Source organism: Bombus vancouverensis, chromosome 13 (genome assembly GCF_051014615.1).
Source record: "Bombus vancouverensis nearcticus chromosome 13, iyBomVanc1_principal, whole genome shotgun sequence".
Lineage (NCBI taxonomy): Eukaryota > Metazoa > Arthropoda > Insecta > Hymenoptera > Apidae > Bombus > Bombus vancouverensis.
Window position 1 is genome coordinate 12,619,569 of NC_134923.1, and position 25,061 is coordinate 12,644,629.

The 25,061-nt window shown below is 35.3% G+C and overlaps 2 protein-coding genes across 3 annotated transcripts in view; one reads left to right on the plus strand and one right to left on the minus strand.

Moving 5' to 3' along the window:
• CDase (neutral ceramidase) overlaps positions 1–25,061 on the plus strand; it is a 45,581-nt gene that overhangs the window by 2,534 nt on the left and 17,986 nt on the right. Inside the window, exons 1-7 of one of the 2 annotated variants that reach the window (XM_033342188.2) lie at positions 3,208–3,226; positions 8,202–8,379; positions 8,787–8,930; positions 9,571–9,747; positions 10,031–10,158; positions 10,255–10,453; positions 11,696–11,902. In XM_033342188.2, coding sequence (XP_033198079.1) covers positions 8,233–8,379; positions 8,787–8,930; positions 9,571–9,747; positions 10,031–10,158; positions 10,255–10,453; positions 11,696–11,902 — 1,002 coding nt within the window. In that variant the 5' untranslated portion in view covers positions 3,208–3,226; positions 8,202–8,232. Of the gene's footprint in view, positions 1–3,207; positions 3,227–8,201; positions 8,380–8,786; positions 8,931–9,570; positions 9,748–10,030; positions 10,159–10,254; positions 10,454–11,695; positions 11,903–25,061 lie in introns of those variants that run through there. The other variant, XM_033342178.2, reaches the window with a different exon arrangement.
• On the minus strand, positions 14,906–21,392 carry CPR6 (cuticular protein 6). Its single transcript, XM_033342203.2, has 3 exons — positions 21,285–21,392; positions 17,249–17,521; positions 14,906–15,689 (listed from the first exon to the last, which is right to left on the minus strand). Exons 1-3 carry the CDS (start codon positions 21,291–21,293, stop codon positions 15,402–15,404), a joined length of 570 nt encoding a protein of 189 aa, XP_033198094.1. The 5' UTR covers positions 21,294–21,392; the 3' UTR covers positions 14,906–15,401.

Sequence of the window (25,061 nt, forward strand, 5' to 3'; positions counted from 1 at the left end):
ACGTCGCTAATCGGTTCTGTCAACTATCGAGAGATTGGAATTGATTTTAATGGATCGACACAGATCGATAAACGGTCGACGACTAAAACACAGGCGCGAACTTTGCTTCTGAACAAAAATAACTTTTGTCTGTCGCCATTGATAATCAAAAATTGAGGATTCTATAGAGATCGATACGATGGCAAGGAGATCTCTTATCGAAAATTCGAGTATATAGAATGAATCTTGAAACTGGGACACGAAAGAAGAGCGCGTGGTTACTCAAAATCTCATCTGAATATGATCGAACTTTCTCCAACGTTTAACCGAATGTATTGTAATTTGTCCAATAACGAATTGAATTCCAGTTGAATTATGTATGAAGTGACAACTAAATTTGCGACCTTTCGAATCTGTCCGTGTATTTTGAATCAAAGGAGATCCACTCCTACCGAGAAATTAAAAAATCGCCGAACGTATGGCAAAATATTACGATTCGAACTTGGAATACACATTTCAATGAAAAATTATTACTTTCATAATTTCGATAAACAACGTTACTCGAAAAAATATCAAGTTCGCAAACTTAAGTTGCCAATGTATAATTTGCTGTCAGACTTGTAACAACAACTGTAATTTTCCAAGAAACGTCCACGTCACCGAACGATCTTGTGTTTACGACGTTTACATCACATCGACTCGACGAGCATTCTTCGTTCTGGAACAGGTGGCCAACAGCGGAGTAGAGAATTGAGAGTAGACATAATACCTGGTTCGAAAGGTCGACTGTCGGAAAGTGAAAGCGAACGTTCGCCGTGCGATCGGTGAATATCGTCGAAATTCTGCAGCATCCACCTACCAGCGTTGTGTTCGATCTCGTCTCAGTGTTCATTCACGCGTCACGAGAAAAGGAACGAATTTGTTGGTGGGAATCCACCAGCTGACAAGTATAATCGAACCGATTTCGATGGAAGTCAGATAAGAAGCTTCCGTTCTGGTTAGTCGATCATCAGAGAAATTGGGGTGAATGAGGAAAGTTTGATCGTTCTGTGCTACGATTCGTGCGATGTTAGTAGAAATTGTTACACGGTTTTCACTTTTTCTAGATTCAATTTTAAGTTTCTTCGTGGGATGTTTTTCGAAGTTTCTGATACTTTTAGGTTATCGATATTTATGGAAAGCGACGACTTTCGAATATCGTTCTGAGAATTTTTCGAGTCGATATTCGGTTTCGAAACCGTAATAGCTTCAAACGTTTCGATAAAATCTCTACCAGGCTCGAAGTATTTTTTGGTCATCGATTGTTATCGTCGGTAAGTGATGGATATTAAATATCGTTCCGAGAGTTTGAATATTTTCTGATTCTAAGTGTTTACTATGAAGAAATTATATGTCGTTGGTGATACTTTTGTAAATTACACGAAACTGTGTGTTTTATTTAAGCGGAGAAGGAAGAATAGCGACGATCGTGTTGCCAAGGTACGACATAGTTGTGAATTTCGATTTAGAATTCCGAATTGACATCGTATGTCGAAAATGCAACGAACGTTCGGTAATTGGGAAATTGAAGAAAAGAATTGATTATAAAAATTATAGAACGACTGATGTAGATAAAAAGTGCATTAAAACGGCAATAATTTACAATTTCGTTACAGTTTAGAGTAGAGAAAAATTTCATTCATTTCACGATTGTTCGCGAGATGTACTCTCACTTGTATACTAATTATGAAACCAATTAGAAGCCTCGCGTCCTCATTCATGGAATAATACCATCGTTTAAATTCGTTTTCGAGCAACGATTCGTCATCACGATGCTATTAACATTAACTCTTGAAATTTATAGAAAGTCTCACAAGACTCTGTACGTTTTCATTATTGTTTATTTTCCAGTAGCCATCGTCGAGGTAAGGAACCATAAAACCTTCGAGAAATTCTTGAGATCCATCGGTCTTCGATCATAAATATTCGAAATTCTCAAAATATGTTCAAAAGTCGTTGCTTTTCTAGACTGAACCTTAACGATCTAAAAATACTAAAAATTCACTTTTTATCACACTATTACGTCGACTCTCGATCAACGCGACAAAAATAATAAAATGTTTAAAAATCAACTCGGAGTTTACCAAGCATCGATGATCTAAAACTACTAAAACTTCGCGAAAAGATCATCTCTATTCTTTACCATATTTTCGCAATCACTATCAGCAAACCAAAGGTGCGCAGAGTTTCAAGAAATATCCAAAATCCATCTTTTTCTCGTATGAACTCATCTAGTTTTTCGTACAGACGACGCAAATTAAAATATACAGGGTGTCTCAGTTTTATTCCATTGAACAATGGAAAAATGCTTTATTCTTTATTACAAATTATCCTGTTTACAAGAACGTACGATGCTTTGAACGACAATCTCAATAATCGTGACCGACAATCTGAATAATTCGTTACAGCTTGGTAACAAAGGATCACGATGCGTTCATGTAACATTTTTTCCTCGTTTCCGATCGTGGCATACGCTGACACCGTTTGACGGGATAAAAATGAGACATCCTGTACATCTTTAAAATCGTCGAAAACACAGTCCGAAGAAGCGATCCGTAATTTTTCCACAAACACAGAGACGCACAAAGTAGCGCAGTGGGTCATTCACGTGCTGAACGGAGGTAAATCACCTCGCAGTCTCCTCACGTTCGATCATCTCGACCAAGCGAGATTCGAATCGATTGTCTCGCGACAACGAAACGTTAGATGCACGCAGAGAAAGGCCTTAATGGCCAGATAGTAGACGTACGAACGTATATAAAGCGAATACGAATATAAAGCGTACAGTGCAGCGGTTCGAGTCTAATTAATTTGTTTTTGATGAGTCGTCGCGGCCGGGGTATGCGGCCTGAAAAGCCGACGAATTAAGTCGAAACGAAAGGATGAATCATAGAACGTAGGAAGCGAACGAGGTTTCTGGATAATCGTGCTTGTCCCCGATTAGCCTTAATCGCGTGACTGATAATAGGACTCGCGTCGAAAATTCCCACTGGCAAGTGTGCACTATCTGTTATCCGCTATCTCGTCGTTTCGCTCTTTCCCCTTGTAGACGCTCGATGCAAACACGGACGCGATCAGTTGCATGGAAAATTATTCCCGAGGTGCTACGGATCTTCGTTATCTTCTTTGTTCATTTCGCGGTCGAGCGTGCTTCTCTTCGATAGCAGAAGGAGGAAAATCGAATGGCCGATACTTTGCAGATATTTTTGTGAGTCTTTTGCAGTTAGCGAAGGAGTTGATTTTAAGAAGATCGTTTTCAGCAGTGGACTGTTTTGTTTTGCATGAATTTCTTTTGGGATCTTGCATCGAGAGTGTTGTGTATTCGTCTATTATGCGTTTCCATTTATTTTTATTATCTTCTTGCGTTCGCTCGTGCAGACTATTTTCTGTTTGTTGGAAATGTGGATGATTCCTTTTGTTATTAGAGTAAACGTTATGCAAGATTTAAGAATAGAATCTTAGAAGTGTCTTTAACGTTAGTTAGGTCGGAGCGGCTACCTTTTATTATTTGCTCACGTTATTTCTTGTTGCTAAAGCATAGATGATCTCTTTTTATCATAAGAAACGTAAATAATCTTCTTCTTATTATTTTTCCATTACTACGTCTACTAGAGTTCTTCTCGTTATTTCTTTAGATTTCTCTTATCTCTCTGTATCGTCGATTATAATCAATCAAATTATTATCGATCTTTATCGTTGTTAGGAGTATACGTGATATTTCTTCGTTATCAGGGACAGAATATACAGATACTTACATAATACATAATACTTGTTTTCTAAAAAATTTTAATACACCTCCAGCTTTTTTTTGCAAAAGTTAAAATTCCTCGTCTCTATCAGCCAGGCCTTTCTTCGTCTTTAACCGTGAATAATTTTTAACATTTTCATCCTATCGACTTGCAGAACTTGGCTTGACCAAAGAATGATATTTACGGAAGAAAGGTAAAGGTCACCAAATCGTTATAATAAATGATCTTACATACTATTATAATTATAAAATTATCATTTTTCTTAAAACAGTTATAAAAAAAAAATGAAAATCAAGCAACAGCAATATGAGTGAAACACGAGAAACAGTGTTATCGAACCGTGTTAAGTATACACAATAGAACTACTGTTTTACGAACACTTTAAATACTAAGATTCTATCTTTCAAACTCTGGTTTCTCCATTATGTGCTCCTAATGAACCGGGTCACGAATAAAGTATCCATATATCAACTAATAGAACTTCCCTGCCATCCTTGTCATCCGGCATAAAACTTCGTAGCGATTTCTATTGAATCTACTTCCACGATAAAAGTTATAAAAGTCTTCTAACATAAAACCTGTTTACTAGAGAAGAATAGTGAAGATTTTGCTCGTTGAATAGTGGGATTTTTTGATGTGCTTTTCAGCATCAATTTAAGGTGATGTATGATACAATAGAATTCTTACTACAGTATTTTTGAAACCTTTTGTGGAATGATGATCTATTTAAAGGTTTAAGGACAATAAATTTTATTTGTCACTGCCATAAATCTTATTATTCTAGAGTGAAAATTGTATTATTCTATTTTTAAAAGCCTCTTGCGTATTAATATTTAACAGTTTGTCGCTGTCATATTTTAAATCTTCGATAAAGCTTTTATTATTTTATCCGAAGAACCTTCTACATTAATATTTAAAAGTAATAAATTTATATTGTTATTTTTATTCTTCGAATGCTCGAAAAGAATCAAATATAGAAAAATAATCGAATAGACAACTTGTCTATATAATTAAGAGGTATGAATATTTCCTGTGAGATCGGAATAATTAAAAAGGTTATAGACATTGCAGAAATTATAATTTGTAACGCTTTTACTATCAGAAAGATAAAATCACTGCATCTTATTCCATTATGATTGGACTGCGTCCAAAGATCGAGCGTTTTCTGTCGTCCGGAATTACTCATAAGCTTCTACTTACTAAAATAGAAAAATCAACTGAAATTCGCTGAAACGATGACAAAGTTTTCTATAATTTTGAGACTAATTAATATACTGCGAACGTGTATTTATTTATGTATGTATTTATTTATGTATATAATTTCAGATAAAAGTAAATTTAAAGGCAAAAGTGCACAGAATGCGCATAATGCTATAAAACGTACGAAACATTCAAACTATTAAGTTATATTCCATACGTGAAATAAATCTTCTATAAGTTTCATCTCCATAGCTGTTTTCATAGAAATACGAATTTGCGCGATTAATCGATTATAATTGATCATAAAATTCCTGTTCATCGAAATGGTCACGTTAAAACTATCAGAGAAGAAACACTCTATTCTCCAAAAAAATGTTCTTACGCGAATCTTTGTATTAATTCTACCGATCGAAATTCTGCTAAAAAAGTTGATCAATTTTACCATGGAAAATTATTAATAATGGAAGCATCGACGATAGAGGATTATCAATTTGACGAGAGGAAATTGTCGAGTGATTCGTGATATGCATATTTCGATAAGGGCGCTATGTCGGCTGCCTCGCGTGATAATGATTATCAAGACAAAGGATCATTCGTGTATTATATAATATGTAATTTCATGGAAGCGTCCTTCGTTCGCTATGTCCTTTTGTCTCTACGAATTCTAATTTTTCCACTACTATTTTTTTGTGTAATAATGTTTTATTTTGTATTTCATATGTAATTTTGCGTAACATAAAATAATCAGATCACAAGGAGCGTGATTGAAAAATATTGCTACAAAGATATCATATTATATTCATAATATATATTATGTTATATTTATCTATTAAAATTAATTTATAGGTCAGCAGAGATTATTCAATTTTCATATTCGTTATTTATTCTCATTATTATCGAAGAGATTATTTAAATTTCAATTAAATTTGCGTCAGCAAAGCGTCTGTACGCTTTGCAATCGATACATCCATTGTCCGAGATATAACTAATTTTAAATATCGTAATTAAAAATGTCGTTGCGATAGAACTTCGATATCTTATATTAACGAGTACACGCGTTTCAAACACCATTGATAAAACATCTATCAATATATTATTTTGTAAGAAGATAGGAATAATTCCAATACTTCTAATTTCTTTAAGTTTCTCGTCTGCTAATATTTTTTTAAGTCTCGGTTTTATCCATTCACGTGCTCCGTTTTAAAATAATTGCACTTGAACTCTTATCTGAAGTTGTAAGATAAATGTTTCGGACTGCAAGCAAGAGGATATCTCTGACGCTTGAGAAATGAAGACTCTGGAGGGATTAGTGTGACTAAATGGTAGCGATGACTGTGTGTGTAAATGTGTTTAAGAGGGTGTCTTTCCAAGGGCGATGAACAAGAAGAGGGTGAAACCAAATGGTTTCGTATTTAAAGAGTATGCATTTAAAGAAACTACGTTATTCGTTTGCTAAACCGCAGTCTATTTGAAATACGTACAAACTACTTTATTTTATTATATTAAATTTATCACATTAAATTTATTACGTTGAATCTTTTAGTGATTAGAAACGAGTTAATTTTGCTTTTCGTTAAACGATCAATATGGGAAAATTATCGTTAAATATTAGTTTAATCGCTTTTATCCGACGATTTAATCTGACGAAACCTTGTCTTCACGTGTACATGAGTTTTGTCAAAATTTCGTGGAAACGTGACAAGTTTACCATTCGGTATTTCAACTTTCACGATCCTCTTCCTCTCGGAGAAGAAGCTAGGCGTGGTTCTTGAGACAGCTAATAGGCATTCTTGCTTCGACACATTCCGGGTAGTCATGATATCTGTCGAAAGTCCTCTTATAACCTTCAACTTCTTCTGTAGAAATGGAAACCTTTCAAAGCAACAAGAAATTTCTTCAAGAGAGTTCCTCGGGACATATAAATATTCCATCTCACTCCTAAAAATTTAAACGAGTAAGGAAATGTCCTTAATGTTATCAAAGTGATAGTGTATATGTTATGAAAATTGTTTTTAGTATTTTTTACATTATTTCTTAACATTTTTATAGTACAATTTCTTCTTATAAACTTACATACATGTCGGAGATGAAAGGACATCGGGGCCTTTCTTTTGCAACGTTTGCAAAAGTCCCCGATACTTTAGTCCAGACTTTTTATTATAACTGTACTTAAATAATAAAAATGAGAAATAGTTGTTTACGATCTAATCTGAGTATGGGTGCCCTAAAGTTATAACTTGGGCTCGAAGTGACATAACGAGTCGCTGAACGTAGCCACGGTCACGGGAGGGACGTGTACCTAACAGAGGTACGGAGTAATTAAATAGCTCTCCTTAAAAACTAAGATTGACCCGAGAGGCGCACAGAGAGGTACAGAGAGGAGTATATAAGGGCAGTTCCACTTGGATTGAGATTTAATCGGATTAGTTCTACTTGTACTGTTGACGAGTACGTCGAGACACGCCCGAATCTTGGATCAGTAAGTTGAGTTCGACTTAGACTGTTGCAGGAATCGCATTCGTCATCCCGTTGACCGTCGATTCGTTATCCAACCCAAATTCATTGTCATCGACATAGCGATTATCTAATCGTCGCTATTACTCGTTAAACTCTGTAATAATTATATTTGTATCAGTAAAATATCATCTATAGTATCTAACAACGATAGCCAATTCACGCAGACTCGTTGTACGCCGCTAACCCCAATGATAACCCGACATATAATGTTTATTTTACGCATTTTATGTACCATTAAAATATAACATACGTGAAATTTTCTGCGCGAGGTTTATTCGCGTAAAATGTTTTCTTACGAATTGGCGCGTAAAAAACAATCAGGCAATCGAATAATAACGTACGCGTAAAAATATCTAAAAAATCTTGCTTATGCACCTTGCGCATCTTGTTGCAACGATCGACGATCACGAGTTAATGTTATTTCGACATTCCAGTTTGCGTACGCGATACAAACAAACCATTTAAATCGAAGTTCACCTACTTTCTTTCGCGCATTTTCTTTCAAATCATTGATATCGTTACTCAGATACGACAATCTCTAACGTGCGATAATATTCTATGTTGAAACAAGATGCGTTTAACGAGTTTAGTACGACTTGGAAGCGAGGAAATGGAAAAAAATTCTGTTTTGGTGGTATGCTCGCTTATCGCTGAATGGACGATAATATTAAGTCAAGTTGAAACAGCGATCGAAAACAGTGGTTTATTTGATTTCAGCGCGATCAGACTGGCGGCAGAGAAAAACTGAATGGAGGCACCGGCAGTTGGACGCTTTAGAATCCTTGCGTTGCTGACGATATGGCTGGTCCAGCTTGCGGTGCCCGGCGCCATCGCGTCTTACAGCATCGGGGTGGGCAGAGCAGATGCTACAGGACCCGCCGCTGAAATTGTTTTTGTAAGTATCCCGCGAAAGTATCATGTTCGAACAAGTATTTAGCATAGAAATTATAATATGTTGATATTACAAGATGCTCGTTACTAGAGAGCGAATTTATATCTTTGTGCGCGTCATTAAAGAAATAGAACCTAGATAAACATCCTGTTTATCCTCCAACTATTGTCAATAGTATTTTATTTTGCATATTTCGTATATGCTTGCATTATATCTTTATATTATACGCATTATATCCTGTGCACATCCAATTCAATTGTATAGAACGAAAAATAATTCTCATTCGACGGATATCGGTGAGTTGGAACGAATTATGCAACGGAGTTGAGCAATAAACGACCGACAGAAGCGACGCAGAGTCGTGTTCCTTGTATTTGTACAGTGTTTCACGAGGATTGTTTGTTTTCTAGATGGGCTACGCGAAGATCGATCAAAAAGGATCAGGAATCCATCTTCGAACATTCTCCCGCGCATTCATCATCGACGATGGCGAGGAGAGGTTCGTCTTCGTCAGCGTGGATAGCGCCATGATAGGAAACGGCGTTCGTCAAACGGTAATTCCACTTGCATCCTTTCATCTTCCTTCTTTCATACAAATAGAAAAATAAATAGAAATTTTCTGCCATTTTTCGAACACAAAGTTCGCAAGTCAAATCTATCGTTTCGTCTGATTAACTGTATTTATCCGCATCTTTCGTCCTTTTATCGATGATAATTAAAAAAGTTGAGATAGATAAGCAGTGAAAATGTTTTCCATCGAGACATTGTTCGATAGTAATTTAAAAATAAACTCGATTTAAAATCGATAATAATTAAAAAGCGATTTCTAAGGAGATATCAATGAATGTTCGTTTAAATCGAAATTATTTATTAGAAAGAGCTACAATATTCTCGGAATCTTTCTTCGTATATTTATCTTATTTTATTATTTCTCTTTGTTCTTCATTTTCGTGTAACATACATTTGTGTTTGTACATGCAAGGTATCCTAGTAATCGTAGCATAATAAACAAGGGGAGATTCTACGTGAAAAAATAAGTGAGAAACGTAAGGTAAAATTTCTTTATGCGACGCTTCGTTTTCAATTCATTTCAAAGTGTTCTACTTGGAAATAAAGTTTCAATAATTTTTACTTATTGGATTTATACAAGTTGTAAAAGTTTGTGTTGCTGATAAAATATGTTGGTTGTTACAGGTGTTGCAGAATCTTGAAAAAGAGTTTGGCAGCCTATACACGGAGAAAAATGTGATGATCAGTGCAACTCACTCGCACTCCACACCCGGTGGATTCATGTTGCACATGTTGTTCGATATTACGACATTCGGTTTCGTTCAACAGACCTTCGATGCTATGGTCAAGGGAATCACGAAGGTAATTTCTTCGGATTAAAAATACCTACACGATTAAATCTTTATCATCATCGTATAACGTTGTTAAATTTTATATATTATAGAAACACGTCAATTTTTCATTCTCCTTATACTTAACTATGAATCTTCGAATGATCAAGTTCAATTTACAATCTTGAAGAATGAAATGAGAAAATTAAAAAGCTAATGTTATAACACATATTATAATAGATTTGTATTTCCTATATTAATAAATGTTTTATCATATGATCATCCGATCGATAAATATCGTATAAATCTTACAGAGTATTCAACGTGCTCACTATGACATAGTTCCAGGCAGAATATTCATCACCCATGGAGAAGTTCATGGTGTGAACATTAATAGAAGTCCATCCGCTTATTTAAACAATCCAAAAGCAGAGAGAGACAAGTAAATGTCCATATTTTAACGATCAAATTATTTTTTTCCTTTTCCATGCTTTTCTTTCATTTCATTAACGATTAAATTCATTTTCTAATGTAACAGATACAAGTACGATGTGGATAAGATTATGACACAAATACAATTTATCGGAGCTGACAACAAGCGATTGGGTGTAATTAATTGGTTCGCGATCCATCCAACTAGTATGAATAATACTAATCATCTATTGTCCAGTGATAACGTTGGCTATGCCTCGATTCTTTTCGAGAAAATTATGAATAACGATTCGTTGCCTGGCAAGGTAAGCGTTTTGAGTATTAAAGTTAATTATTAATTTAGAAATAATTTGATGCCATATTAATTCGGTATGGAATACTATTAAGCTACTTAGGAAAATTAAGAATTCATTCGTCTACTGCTTAGCTAGTTTTTAGATAAATTTCTAAGAATACTTCGAGCCATATTTAGCAATGGTTTCTCAGTTAGTTCAATTTCTCAGATATGTAGGAAGACATTAGTAAAGTGATTATTATTAACTTTTTCTCGATCCAAGTTGCATTTGGTATTTTTTAATCAATAGATCCATACTCGATAATCTTGGTTCGAGAGTTACAAATAATATATTTTCTCAATTCCTATCCTTTTATATTTTCATAATAAATTGTGTTAGAAAGCAATAACGTTCCTTCGTCATTTTTATCCAATTAAATTATAGAACGAAGAAAGATATGGTTTATACCTTAAAGCCCACAAGAAAACATAATCTCGAGGATTATAAAGGGATTATCCTCATTATCCATTGCGTTATATTCGTTGTGTATATGTACATATACACGTTGCATAATTCTATTAATCATTCAATTTATATCTACAACATTTAAATAATTTAGAGTTTATTTAAAATGTATTTCAAATTGACGATAAATATATTTTAAATAAGTATTACGAATATATCTTGTTAAAAATTTCCTAATATATTGAATCCATAGAATGTCGACCTATTATATTTGCGGAATAGAGAGAAAGAAAAAAAGAATATGCAACGACGAAACAAGAAATACATACAAATATGGTGAATTCAGAGAACTTATATATTCAGAGCACAGCTATATTGTAAATAAGCATAATCACCCGTAGCGGATTTCACAGGTTATCTGTATGAAAGACACGCGGTTTATCTCGGAATGTTAAATTGTTCGTATGGTTTCCATACTATAAGCCATAAGAAAGATAAGATTTATAAAATTGAATTTTAGGATCAGTTTCATATAAAAGACATAAAAATGCGATTTATATTTTTCTATCGCGATCTTCGATTATATTATAATTACAGCTCGTACAGTTAATTACTGTTTGTAATCAGCCGCGATCAGAATACAAAATTGTATCGATCTCTAAAATTATTCTGTCCAAATCGACAATTTCCATTCTCTTTCTCTCTTTTTCTTTATGATTTCACGAGTCCAAGTAATTGTGTTAATACGAAAGAAGAATACAATTGTGGATTTTGCGAGGAGTTGTAACACAAATTCCTTGAAATCAGGGCCAATTCGTAGCAGCCTTCGCCTCCAGTAATCTTGGCGATGTTTCACCGAACACACGTGGCCCGAAATGTGAATTTTCTGGCGATAACTGTTCCGAGCAATACACTTGCCCCAGAAAAAAGGAGATGTGTTTTGCTTCTGGCCCAGGAAAGGACATGTTCGAGAGCACCAGTATCATTGCCAACAAGATCTTCAAAGAATCATGGGTAAGTCATTCTTGTTATACGCTTTTCTTATTCTATATAGGCGTAATTTTTTTATTTGATGGCATTTCACCTTCCAATATTAAAAATTTTACTACCAAGTTCTGCGAATCTTCCTCGTTTGAACTGTAAGCCCTTTTGATGTTAGGAATTTTATTATTTGAAAAAGAAATTTAGATAGAAATTTATTGTAGAAATATCGTTATAATATTCTGGGTACTTTGTCTATTTCAATTCTATCTTTTTTCTTTTATTTTTTACAAGATAAGATACGATCTTATCTACGTCGTTATATATATATGTCGGTATATTTGTTAAAAGTTAATTATACAAGTATCGAAGCATTACTAGATATCGATATCGGTACATTTGATCTACAATTAAACATCACTGAAAACAGAAATAATTCGAAATCTATTTTTGTCACGTGATTATCATTCTACCACATACTGTCAGTCTAATTGTTTCGAAATTACAAGCTGAGTCTATAATGAAAAATTATGGTTCAAAGGCTGAATATTTGTTAGATATTCAGATTGCTAATATACTTGATCGTTAACCGTACATATTAAGTTTCGAGAATCATAAGCGTATCGTTAAAAAGTAAATACAATGGTAAAAAAAAATACGTGGACCTTTCGTAAGTACAAGAATTCTGGAATAAATTTCGCGCCACTTTTAACTCTCACTGTAACATAAACGTAAGTAATATAAAACGATTCTACGGAGGTGCAAAATAAATGACCAACGATAATAGAAAGAATGAGCGCAATGAGCATCGAGATTACTAATTACATCGTCGGTACGCTTCTAATTTTGTACACTTCCGTTTGAGAAAATTCGTAATTAGAATACTCGGCTGTTCGTTGATGAATAATAAAATCAACATAAATATTCGAACATAGATACGTATGTAGGAATATAATCTACAGAGGCATATACATATGCAGTAGAGGAGATCATGGGCATAGAAACGCAAGATAACTATCGAATAAACGAAGAAAATGGTGCTGCACTCGGGAGAGCGCTTAATGCGGAATATCGCGATAACGAGATTAATTAAAGATGAAATAAAGTGTCGGTGTAATAAAACACTTTTGACGTTGATGGTTTAGATGGTGTCTGAACTGCTTTTCCTCGATTACGTTTGTACCCATTCTTTCTCTTCTTTCTTTTTTTTTTTTTTTTACTTTGGTCAGTCAGGGAATATTAATTTCAAGGAAGCCTTTCTTGAGCGACGAACAGGAAAGATGTTGTTTGTCGAACAGATTCGCGGTGATTAAATCATTATTCTGTAAATAACATTCGCTGTGATTCGTATCTTCTGCTTTCTTCTTGATATTGGAACTAGCAGTCTGTAATGTATCTCTATGTATATATAAGTATATATCGTGCATAAGTTAACTTAAATAATCATAATTTAAATTATATGACAGAAGTAAGATAAGTACATTGCCGTCTATAAATACAAGGGTACCTACTGATTATTCTTATGGTTATATTACCTATAACCTATTGGTTACTTTACCTATTACCTATATACTGGTTATATTTGTTCGGAAATTGTTCTAAGAAATTTTCTCCTCGAACATTGAAAAATTGCGATCTTCCAGATTTTTTGCTCAGGTAGCGAAGCGACAGGTACAATTCTTCCTTCAGAAAACAATGATATTCTTTTCTTATTCACTTATTCACGAACAAATACACAGCAAATAAATAAAACCATTTGCAGCACAGACGAAATGATTGGAAAACAGCAAATTTACAGGAAATAAATGAAAATATTCGAAAAAATCTAAGTAATTAACATTTTCGTCAATTGGAAATCTCGTTAATTAAATTTCCAATCACCTGGTTGTTTATTTAATAATGTAACATAATATTTATTACGAAATATTCGTAAATTTCTTCCCGGCTCTTTCTTCTTAAATAAAATTATAAAAAGTTCCTCGCCTATTAAAATTCTACATTTCTCCCGGTAGCTTCGATCAAACGTCTCTAATTTCTATGAACTACCAAAGAAAGTATAACAAAGTACGATAATTCTTTTTTTAGAGCGTTCAGCCAAATGATTATCAACTCGATTCCCTTTCTCGCGTCCCTGGTGTCTGTTATCCAATCACGAAGAATTTATTTTTCATCGAATTTCTTGGCAAAATCATCGGATAAAACAGAATGGAAAGTTGTTTCGCTACTGTTCAAGTACACGAGCAAATCGTTTTTCGCCCCGAGGCACTTTCTACCGATTAACGAACAGTAAACACTCGTTTACATATCCTCCCGATAATTCGGAGGGTCGTCAGCTGGAAACTCGTTTCTTCGAATGGAAATTTCTCCTGGGAACATGTTTTTGTTATGAGCATTTCTTCTCTTTTTTTAAGTTTCGCGAGGAAGATCAAATTCCTTCGGAGACACTCATATACCTTGGACGATGAATAATTTACCATTTCTTGGCCCGTCTTTTTGGCACGCTTTCCATCTCCAAGCACCTCTAGCGATTAAAATATAATTACACCGCGGATATTTATTCATTTATGAGAAACCTGTTTTCAGCATTTCTGCGCCATTAAATTTCCCATAAATACGCATCTGTATATTTCATGTTTTCGTACCTTATGTTTGTACTGCGATATTTTTTTTACACCTTCGAAATATCCAAAATATAATTCTCGTTATAATATCTAGCAGATGAAATATCCATTTCTTTAGTTGTGTTTACGACTAAATACCAGTTTGTACGAATATCCGCGATTTCATTATAGAAACCATTTGGAATTAATCGGAAAAGTCAACGTTCGAAAACGTGGATGACTCGAATCGGTTAACCCCTTGCCTTATGATTTAATAATTTACCTGCGATACGTTTACTCAGTTCGTAAGAAATTTCTTCCAAGGTCTGAATTTGAGACAAATTCAAAGGAAATCTTCTCGGGACATAATAAAAGACTTTTGGGAAAAAATGGCAGAAATTATAGAGAATGACGAATTATCAACGATAACGCAGCATTGATTAATTATTAATTTATTTTCGTATTATAATATACGTATTTATATAACACGCTCGGTGTTGAAAAATACTGCTCCACCTTTGGAATTACGCATCTCCTCTTTCTCATAAAAAATGTCTTTATTTCAAACAATAATATTTATCTCGATACACTTCGCCGCCTTTTCTCTATTTCTTCGATCGCTGCATCGAAATGCACGGAAAAGAACAATTACGTCGGTTAACGTTGCTTGAACGATTGAAACGACGCAACATGTGCATCGGTAGCAATGAAAATGTCGGAAATCTACATATTATCTATACCATAGATCCTATAGGATGCTGAAATAGTCCTTTTTTTTTAATATTTCAACCATAGTCTATCACAAATTCGATACCATAAAACGAGGGGTTAATCGTCGACACGTCTCACTTAAATAAATTCTTTCTAACCCTGTTCCTGCATTTTTTTTTTTTTTTTGTTTCTTCATCCATCACTCGAATATATTCATACGATTAATAATGATGCTTTTCGTATTCCTCGTAACTATTGTAGTACGCCGGCGAAACGTATTTTGCTACGGGAATTGGTTTAGGGTGTATCGCTGGTCCGACTTTCTTAACCACTGCGTTGAAGCCATTATGGTCGTCGGCAGTGTATTCGACGATTCTGACGCTACCGTCAGGCTCGTTGACGCTATAAGATCCGTGAACCACGTCACCATCACGAACTTCGTGCTGAGTCTTCACATCCCCTGTGTGAGGATCGTGAACGCCATAGTTGAAAGTATATTTTGGATGAGCCTATAATAGAAAAGAAGAAATTTCTATTTATATTTTGTTAATAAATAATTTATTCATAAGTAAGAGTTTCTGTCTGTAATTTTCCAATGAATTTCTATTTTTATTTCTATTTGTATTTATAAGTTGTTGATGATTTTCCGCTTAATTTAATCAAGTTTTCTATTTATAAATCGCTGGCGTACAGTGGTACCGATACCAAGCCTAGATAAAATAAATTCTTCGAGATTGTGCCAATAGATCTCTATTTATAATTTGTTGATAAATGTCTATTTATAATTTCTTGGTAAATTTCTATTTATCATTCAACTATTTATAAATTTCTGTCGCAAAACGATATTAAATAGCGAATCCAATACCACGAGTCAAAAAAGATTTCATACACCACAAATTGCCATTAAATTTCTATCAATTTCGACCAAATTATATCTTTCTACGATGAAAAAAATGTCTTTTTGGACAAAGTAAGGAGAGGTCGTATTTGAGATGCGTAATTTCTCGTTTCAATTTTACGTCAAACATCTTCTTGAAACATTAGAAATTCTTTTTGTTTTCTGAAACGAGAACGATATCGAAATATAAAGACGAAATTACGTAATTTCAACATCTAAATTTCTCCAAAAGTAGCTGCCGTGTATTTTGAATGGAACGAAATTTCATAAGCGATTTTCCACGCGACGGACGTTCAAACGATCTCTAACGAGCGATCGTTACGAGAAAGCGTCGCGGAAACGTTCGCGACAATGAGATACGTCGCGGAAGAAGTTCTTATGCCAAGCACTGCTTTTCACAGGCTGGAATTTCAATTAACATAGAGGCGAGGCGAACGTCACGCTTCGTGCTCTGAACTATTTGCGATACGATACGCGATTCCAAGTACAGATGGCCGATAATTAGTATCTTATCTGGTGATCGACTATCGCTGATGGCGTAATTTACTATAACTTGTTTTCTGCATCGTTTGTAATCTGATCTTAATTGCAAGCGAATGGTACGAAAGATATTAAGTTAAAATATTGGTTTGCTTGGAAAGTTCCTTCCGATTTTTAAGGAATTTGGTCGACAGGAAAAATCACGTTGAAAAGTTTTTCGCCGAAAAACCTGAGAGCTTCTGGAAGGATGGAATATTGAAATTGCGTGAAAGATGAAGAAAGGTTGTGGAACAAAATGACAGCTATATAATTCAATAAATAATTATCGAGTCGAAATGTAAATCGAAACGAACTACAAATCTTCGTTTGTTCTTCTGATTTTCTCTTCTTCTTTTCAAAAGCGGTTTTGTAGATGATCTTTTTGTTTTGTTTTAAGAACAAAATTTTCTTACTTTTTCGAGGATATTGTAATTTTTATCTTGCAAAAAATGATCTTCCTTCTTTTAAGAATAAAACTTTTTGTCGCCGCAGGCAAATGGAAATTTTTCTTCCGACAAAGATTAAAGATTTTACCCGTAAAAATTTCGTTCCACGGTGATAATTATAAGGGTGAAATGAACGATGGAATATTTATTTTTAAGTAATTAGTTCGATATAAGGATAAACGTAATGAAAAATACGATTGCTTACATAGTAATCGTGTTCGTGATCAGCATGATGATCGTATCCGTGAGATCCATGATCGAGGGTCGCTGCAACTTGAACAGGCGAGGCGGAAACCGCGTGAACCGGAACCGCTACTGTTGGTAGAACAGCGTGTCCTTCGTATTGAACAGCAGATCCTGAGTATCCTTCTAGACCCTCGTAATCCGCGTATGAGATTCCATGGCCGCCGTCATAACCGCTTAAGACCACTGCGTGGCTGACTGCAATCGTCGCGCATAAAAGACATAGAATCTGAAACTGAAATTTATATTGACTTCTTAATTAACAATACGACCGTGCTGATTAAATCCTAGTCAAAATTTTACAGAATTTTTCACACCATAGGAACAGCTGTTATAAATTCGTCCAACAATTTTACAACTATTATTTTAAAGCTTATTTTCAATTAAAATGTATAACGAAGCTTCTCTTTCTCTAGAATTCTTAAAAATCGAGGAAGAATATCTTTTTGCGCGTCATTATAAATTTTTCTTTTCTTAAATCATTGGATCAACGATGAAACATCTTTGCCTGCTTCGTGACAATAATTTTAAAGAATCATAGTCGTTTAGAAGTATAGTAAAACTCATTTTCCTTTAAAATTTCTTTAGAATTAAGTGACTTGAAATTTAGAAACGAGGCAAGGAATTTTCCTTTTCTTAAAACATTAGATTCACGAAGCGATAACCACCGTATAATTTAGGTTAGCCAATTTTCACGTTCTTCTCTACTATCTTGCGCGGCATAAAGAACAATGTACAATTGCTATCATCGTTTCTATAGAGAAGCTAACAGAGAGTAAATAGCCAATCCATTCGTTTCCAACGCATTTGCATATGTATCTTCACGTGCGACCTAATTTTTCGGATTCAGAAAGCTTTCAATAAACGTAAGAAGCTGCCTAGAGTATAGATCGTAATTTCTAAGGGATTATCGAAAGAATTCTCGAGCGTAAGCAGAAAATCTTTCCTTATACACGATTCCTTGCTATGGACGAAGTCGACAACCCATCAAATTAGATTTTTCGATCGGAGGCTCGATTCCCAGGGCACGAGCTATTACAACAATTTTTCCACGAGCACGCAGTATATCAGAAGCTCGTAAAACAAACGAGATTATGGCGGACATTTCATCGAGCTAATATAGACGATGTGAACGCAATTTTAACGATAAGGTAGCAGTATTATGCGAGTGCTGATCTATTTATATCGTTGTAGTTTGCTCGAAAAATTTCGAAGAGAAATTCGCGAATGCCGTATGACGCTAACGCAGAATCACGGGTTCGTGACCTTTCGTATCAAAATCTGGTTCAAGAATTCAAGTAATAGTAAGAAGAAAATAACTCGGATATCAGCGAAAAAATTCTTGATAAACTACGGAATATTTACAAGATATCGGTACATCTTTTTGTCGATTTTTCCTTGTAAAAATGTTAGAAGAAACGACGACTATTAAATTTACACGGAAATGAATTCTCGTTGAATCTGTAGAAACTTATTATGACTGATAATAAATTAAGCAAAAAAAAGAGCTAAACACAAAATAAATATATAGAAAGCATGCATGCTACTTTGCTGTATAAGTAACCAAAAGTCAAGCTTACTGTAACTTAAGATTTATCTCAAATTAAAAAACTAGTACGTTATGTAAAACTCAAAGTCCCGTCAAAAATGAATTTCTGTAGTGTCTTCCAATGCTACATAACAGCATGCTACATAGTATCGTCTAAATAATTATAGAATTTAGAGATAACGAATAAAAGGCACCCTTTAATATAAAACAAGAAAATTTTACTAACGCTATATATAAACAATTATTTTAAATCAATGATAAAACACAACCTAAAACGTTGTATCTGAAGATGGCTACGGTTCAAAATTGATAAATTAAAGTCAGCCCCTAACTTAGAACATCTTTGCCGTTACCAAAAGTGTATATTGACATTGATCCCAAATAAAAGACGATCCAAACTCGATCGAAAGCAAAGCAAAGCTGATTCACAAATCACACGATCAACGAGATCAACGATATATTTAGCGACTCGATCTTCCTCGCCATAAACACCAGTTTCCGTTTATAACTCGTCGATCGTTTCGGTTTACCTCGACTATTGGCTAAACGACACTCTCGTTAAAAGTCCTTAGTCGTTAAACGTTTTTCGGCGGCAACAAGATCAACGCGAGGGGAACTTGGAAAGTCATCGTATGGCTCGAGAAAGTTTCTCGAGTTTCGTCTTTCGCGTCGCTTCACGAGCTCTTCCCTTCCCGAGAAAAGTGTCCTTTTTCACTTTCTCGCGTCGACCTTGCTCCGTAAACTAATACAAATCCACGGAAGTAGCTATACCGCTTCCGTATTTCGCCTGCGGATCGTAGACCACAAAACGTTATACAGAAACATATCGACTCCCCGACAAAAAAAAGGATCAAGCCCTTGGTACCGCGGTGAATAGATCTCTCTCGAGGTCATCGTCTTTTCAATACGCGATCAAAGAATCGTATTTTTTATAAAAATGTATAAATGGAATTCCAATATCGAGTAGAGAACCTTTGGAAAATTTTTCATCTTTTTTTTAAAGCGAATGATTGTAAACTTTTATTCTATCTTTTCTGGTACGAGGAAATGTACTTTTTCAATCGTTCTACGGTATAAAAAAGTATATACGTATAAAAAAGTATATAACTTTTTTTTTAAAAAAGAAGAGCTTCTCGTTAAATCGTTTACCGACGGTTTAATTAAGTTTTAAACACTTCCTTACTACATAGAAACTTTCCAAAAATACTATCGAACGACTTCCATCGATGAAACACTCGTTTTCACAGAAACTTCCGTTTAAGCATAAAGAAACCTTCCAAAACCACCATAAATAGAGCTGTCACCGGACAAAATATCACCTGCAATGTACAGCACCTATTAATAACACCTGTAACTTCCTCGAAAAGCAAGTTATATATCCCACGGCTTACCCTTCTATCTTCGAATTTCTCTCAGAGGTAGAACACACATAAACATCTCTCAACTGGTCGAGGAGAACATCTTTTCTTGGCTGACCATTTGCCAACTATTATTTACCTATCCATCCAACCAATGTGCAGAGCAATAAACTGCCAGCTATAAATATTAGGACGCCTACTCGTTACATTTATCGCAAAACTCTAACAGATTTTACTTCAATTTTAATATTAAATTACTTAACGTTAATATACAATTAATCGATGTTAATACTATTTTACGTTGCAAGGCATGTCGTATGATACGATTCAAGTAACAGATTCACGAGGAAGTGGATAAAAGATAAAAGCAGTGGAAAGTACCTAATTTGAGTTAACGTATTATGAGCGACGTATATTCCAATTATCGAGAGGGTGCAGAAGCAGATAGTACGAAACACGAAAATTAAAGCATAAGCGTACCATCCGTACGAAATAGCACCTACACTATACGATAACTATGTAATAACATCTTTAACCAGTCATACATCTCTCACCTTACACCTTTCCATCTTGAAACTTCTCTCAGAAGAAAAATACACACAACCGTCCCTTCGCCGTTCCAACCAAACATTATTTCCTGGCCCCTTGACAATATACAGATATTCCAACTATTCTAACTATCGATGGTGCGTAGAACTAGAAAACACGAGAATCGAAGCATCGGATGTAAAGGAATCTTCGAAAGATGCCGCAAACTAACCTACCACGTTAAAATACCATCTGTACCGAACGATATCAACTTCCTTCGAAAACCAATATATCCCTTTCCTTACTATTTCATCTTGAAACTTCTTTCAGAGGAAGAATACGCACAAGCATCCCTTAATTAATCGAACCAAACGTTAGCTCCTGGCTGACCCGACATACAACGTACATTCCAATTATTCAAAGGGTGAAGAGATCGTAAGAAACACGAGAATTAAAGCAGGATCAACGAAAGAGGCTACATAGATGTCCGAAAGAAAAACTTGCACGGTGTCACGCGCGCACACGGTCCCGGCGGTTTCCGGTTTCCGGTTCTCCCGTCGTACCTTCGGCATTGTGGTCGATGCTGCGTGTCCCGTGTGTTGCCGTGTGATGCGAAAACAGCGCGATACTCACTGATAGCCGTTATTCCGAAACGATGCCCTTATATCTATCTCCCACCCGCGCCTCTTCTTTCGTTCCGGGCAAAAGCCCTCGTCCTCCTACTGCGTTACCCGTGCGCCACGACGCTCCCACCTCGATCAAACGATCCTCTCCACGTTTTTCCTTGGAGGAGAAGAGAGGGTGGCGAGGCGATGCGTCCACGTGCCGGCGAAAGGATGCCTCGGTCTCTTGCGGACACTTCCGGTCGGCCGCGAGGACTCGCGGCTCGAGTCGCGGTTGTCGATGCATCGAGAGATTCGATTTCGTGACGCGCGGTTGCGATTGCGGTTTCGAATGATTTTGAATTTGCATTTACTTTATTTCGTAGGAATGTTCACCTCTCCGCGTATTTTCTCCCATGCTCCTATGGACAGATCTTTTTAATTTAGTTACGGTATTTTATAGTGGAAAATGTAGCGAGAGGTTATTGAGTTATGGAGCCGTCGAGTTCCATGTGGATTCTTTAGTTTGCATTAAACTTGGCTCTCATAATTATCGCGTTTGTTAATACTTTGTATAGGTTATTAGCCGTGACGCGAATTTTCCGAAGGACTAGTCCGAAGGATTTTGAATTTGGATAGCTTGTTTCTCAGGAAAGCTAACTTTTTCGAGTACTTTACGCAGGAAGATCATCCGATATGGATTTTTTGCTTTCGATTAGGTTCGGCTTATCGAATTTCTCGTATTTTATACGAACAATAAGTTGTAACGTGATTTTATCTGGAAACGTTCTCTGTTAACCTTCGAGCTTTCTGCAAGGGCCACAAATTGCCCTTCTTCGCTGAATTGCCTCGAATTTAGGATAAATTTTAACTACTTTACGAAGCATCGACAAACGCGATATTTTTCCTCCAAATCAGATTTCGCTCGATGTCTGCATCTTCCACGCAGGTCATGGATCTTAAAGTGATTTATCTTTGTCTTAGATTTATCGACATTTGATTCTTTACACGCGATTTACGCTAGCTTTTTAATAGTCGATTGGACAATCGGACAATCAGTTACACGATATTATCTTTGTTATCCAACGATAGAACGGACAAAAGTTTGTATTTCGACTCGGTTACATATATTTCGACACAATTCCCAAGTAGGAATTAAACTTTCGACTATTACAGATGCATTTCCATTGCTACGATTTTCGTAATCTATTCCCCTTGAAAAACACGAGACAAAGTTTCAGACGCTTCTGCAACGCGATTCTACAGATTCGCGTTCCACGCGTAAATCCGGTAGGAAGAGAAGAAATTAATTTAGCAAGAAAACCAGCTCGTTGAGAAGGAATAGGCGTGGTCCCTGCGAATGTTACGTTAGAGAATGTCGTAATATATTAGCCGACTCGAAACAAAGCTCGCTCGAATAATAGAGCACAGAGCGGCCAAGTTGCGCCGAAGTCGCGATGCAATCGCAAAACAATCTAAATAATCCCCCTGTTCGCGCTAACGACCCTTTATCTCATTCCACTTACTTGGCTACGTGTGAAGTTGCTCTCGCAATCGCCTCGTTTTTTGCTATTTAACGATTTACCAGGCCTGATGACTCGGAAATACCTCGAAAATCAACAGGATCTTTCGTAAATTTGCTCATTCGCTGCGATCTTAATTCGAAAGAAATTGAGCTCAAACGTGAACCCTTTAGTACTCTACTGTTGCATTAGATGGCTATTAACGTCGAGTTTTTCTACTTTGCTGACGCGATTCAGAGGAAACAGTTACTTTTAATTGTAGATTTGAGGCTAACTTTTTATGCTTCGTTGGGTTTTTGTAATGAGATTTCGTTACGAAATTTTGAAGGAAACGAAAGAAATTTTATGTAAGGATATAAGGCTGAATCGTTGGTGTTGTACGATAATTTCCAAGACTGAAGCTTTCGAAAACCTGCTGTCTTGGAGAGACGAGTTAACTCGCCATTCAGATTTCTAGCCTCTTGAACATAATTATTTCGTTATTTATGAGAGTCTCTCATTTTGAAACGCGTTGCTTCGTTCTTGCAATATACTAGTAACGTGGTGTTTGCATTTGCGATCAAACTTGAAAAAAGTAACATTTATGAACCTTCCTATCGGACAAATACTAGGTACGTTTAATTCCGTGTAGCTGTTTATTGTAAATGACACTGTAAAAAATATTACATTCATACAAAAATTACTCTGGGTAACTTAATGAACCTTAAACGATAAACGCCGTTTATAATTTTTATTATGTAAAACGTAAAATACATGCTAAAACGAAGTACCTGAAGAGTACAATTAAATCATTTGTTCGAAACTGTCGTAGTCTATTTATAATGTAACGGTAGCAATTTACCGTTAATTTTTAAGATCTTGTTTTTTATTTTCTTCTTTCCTTTTAAAGCAACTACAATCTCTAGCGAGTTTGAGATGAAATGACTTTGTCGAGCAAAGTCTTACGCATCGCACTTGAAGTGACGCAATAGTAGAGTATCCACGACAGAGCTCGTTTGTCTACCCGAACGAATGGTACTGCTCCCTTGCACATTAAACACGCCTGTATAATCACGGAAATGCTTCGTATATGGACGTTATGCAAAGCGACGATTTCGCTCGTTTATTGCCATCAGCAAAGTCGGTCAAGTGCGAACGATACAGAAAAAAAAAAAAGATATCATTTCCAGTTATCGATAAAAAGAGAAATTTCTACCTGATCTTGTTACGAGCACTCATTCTTCCGGAAAACGTGTTCGCAATCTTGAATTAAATTAATTAAAATGATTTACAAGCTGCGCCATCGAATTTAATATATAAATCTTATATCAATTAAAATTAAATTTTAACAATTTTAACGCTGCTGGTCGAGTCAAATTTTGGAAACTTTCAATAAAATTTTTAATTCTGAGATCAAATGAAAAATTTAGCGATTTAGTTCAAAATACAATTGAATTTAAAAATGTGTCAACTGTAATTGAATTTAATTTTTCAATGCTAAATGAAATTATGTTAAACGATTTTTATCAAAATGTTAACGTAAAAATATATTTCTTCGTTCGAACGTAACGATATAAGTCATTGTCGATGTGATGCAAAAATTGAGTACAAAGAGACGATGTTGGTATTCAGTGCGTTGATTCGCGAGTCGAGATAAAAATTGGCTGGAACGCGGACGAGATTTGGATCAAGCTCTGCATTCTTACCGTGAGTTGACATAAAGATACAGGTCTTTCCACCCTTACGTGATTCACGTACGTGTGTCTCATTTTCAATTCAAATATAAGCGAATACAAGATGGCCTGCCATAGGTCACGTATGTTTTAAAAAAGGAACTTGAATCTTTACAGATTCTATGCTGTAAAAATTTTGCTGTTTGAAATACGAACAAACATTACCGGCAGAATACGTTCGTTTGCGAACAAATCTGGAATTTTAATTTCGAATTTTTATTTCTTCGGAGAAATTTGTATTTTGCATTGAAATTCTGTCGTTGACATTTTTCGAAGAAACTTTTCATTCCGAATTTCAACTCGCCGGATCAAATTTCGGAAACGACGTTCGTATTTCGATCTCGACGTTTGTTTCAGGTTTGAGCTTTCCACTTCGAAATTTACAAACGAAATTGTCGTTCAATTTCAATTTATTTGATGCAAAATTTGGAAACGAAATGTTTCTTGAAAAGTTCCAATCTATAAACTGACAAACTGAAACTTTCGCAACAAAATCTAATTCG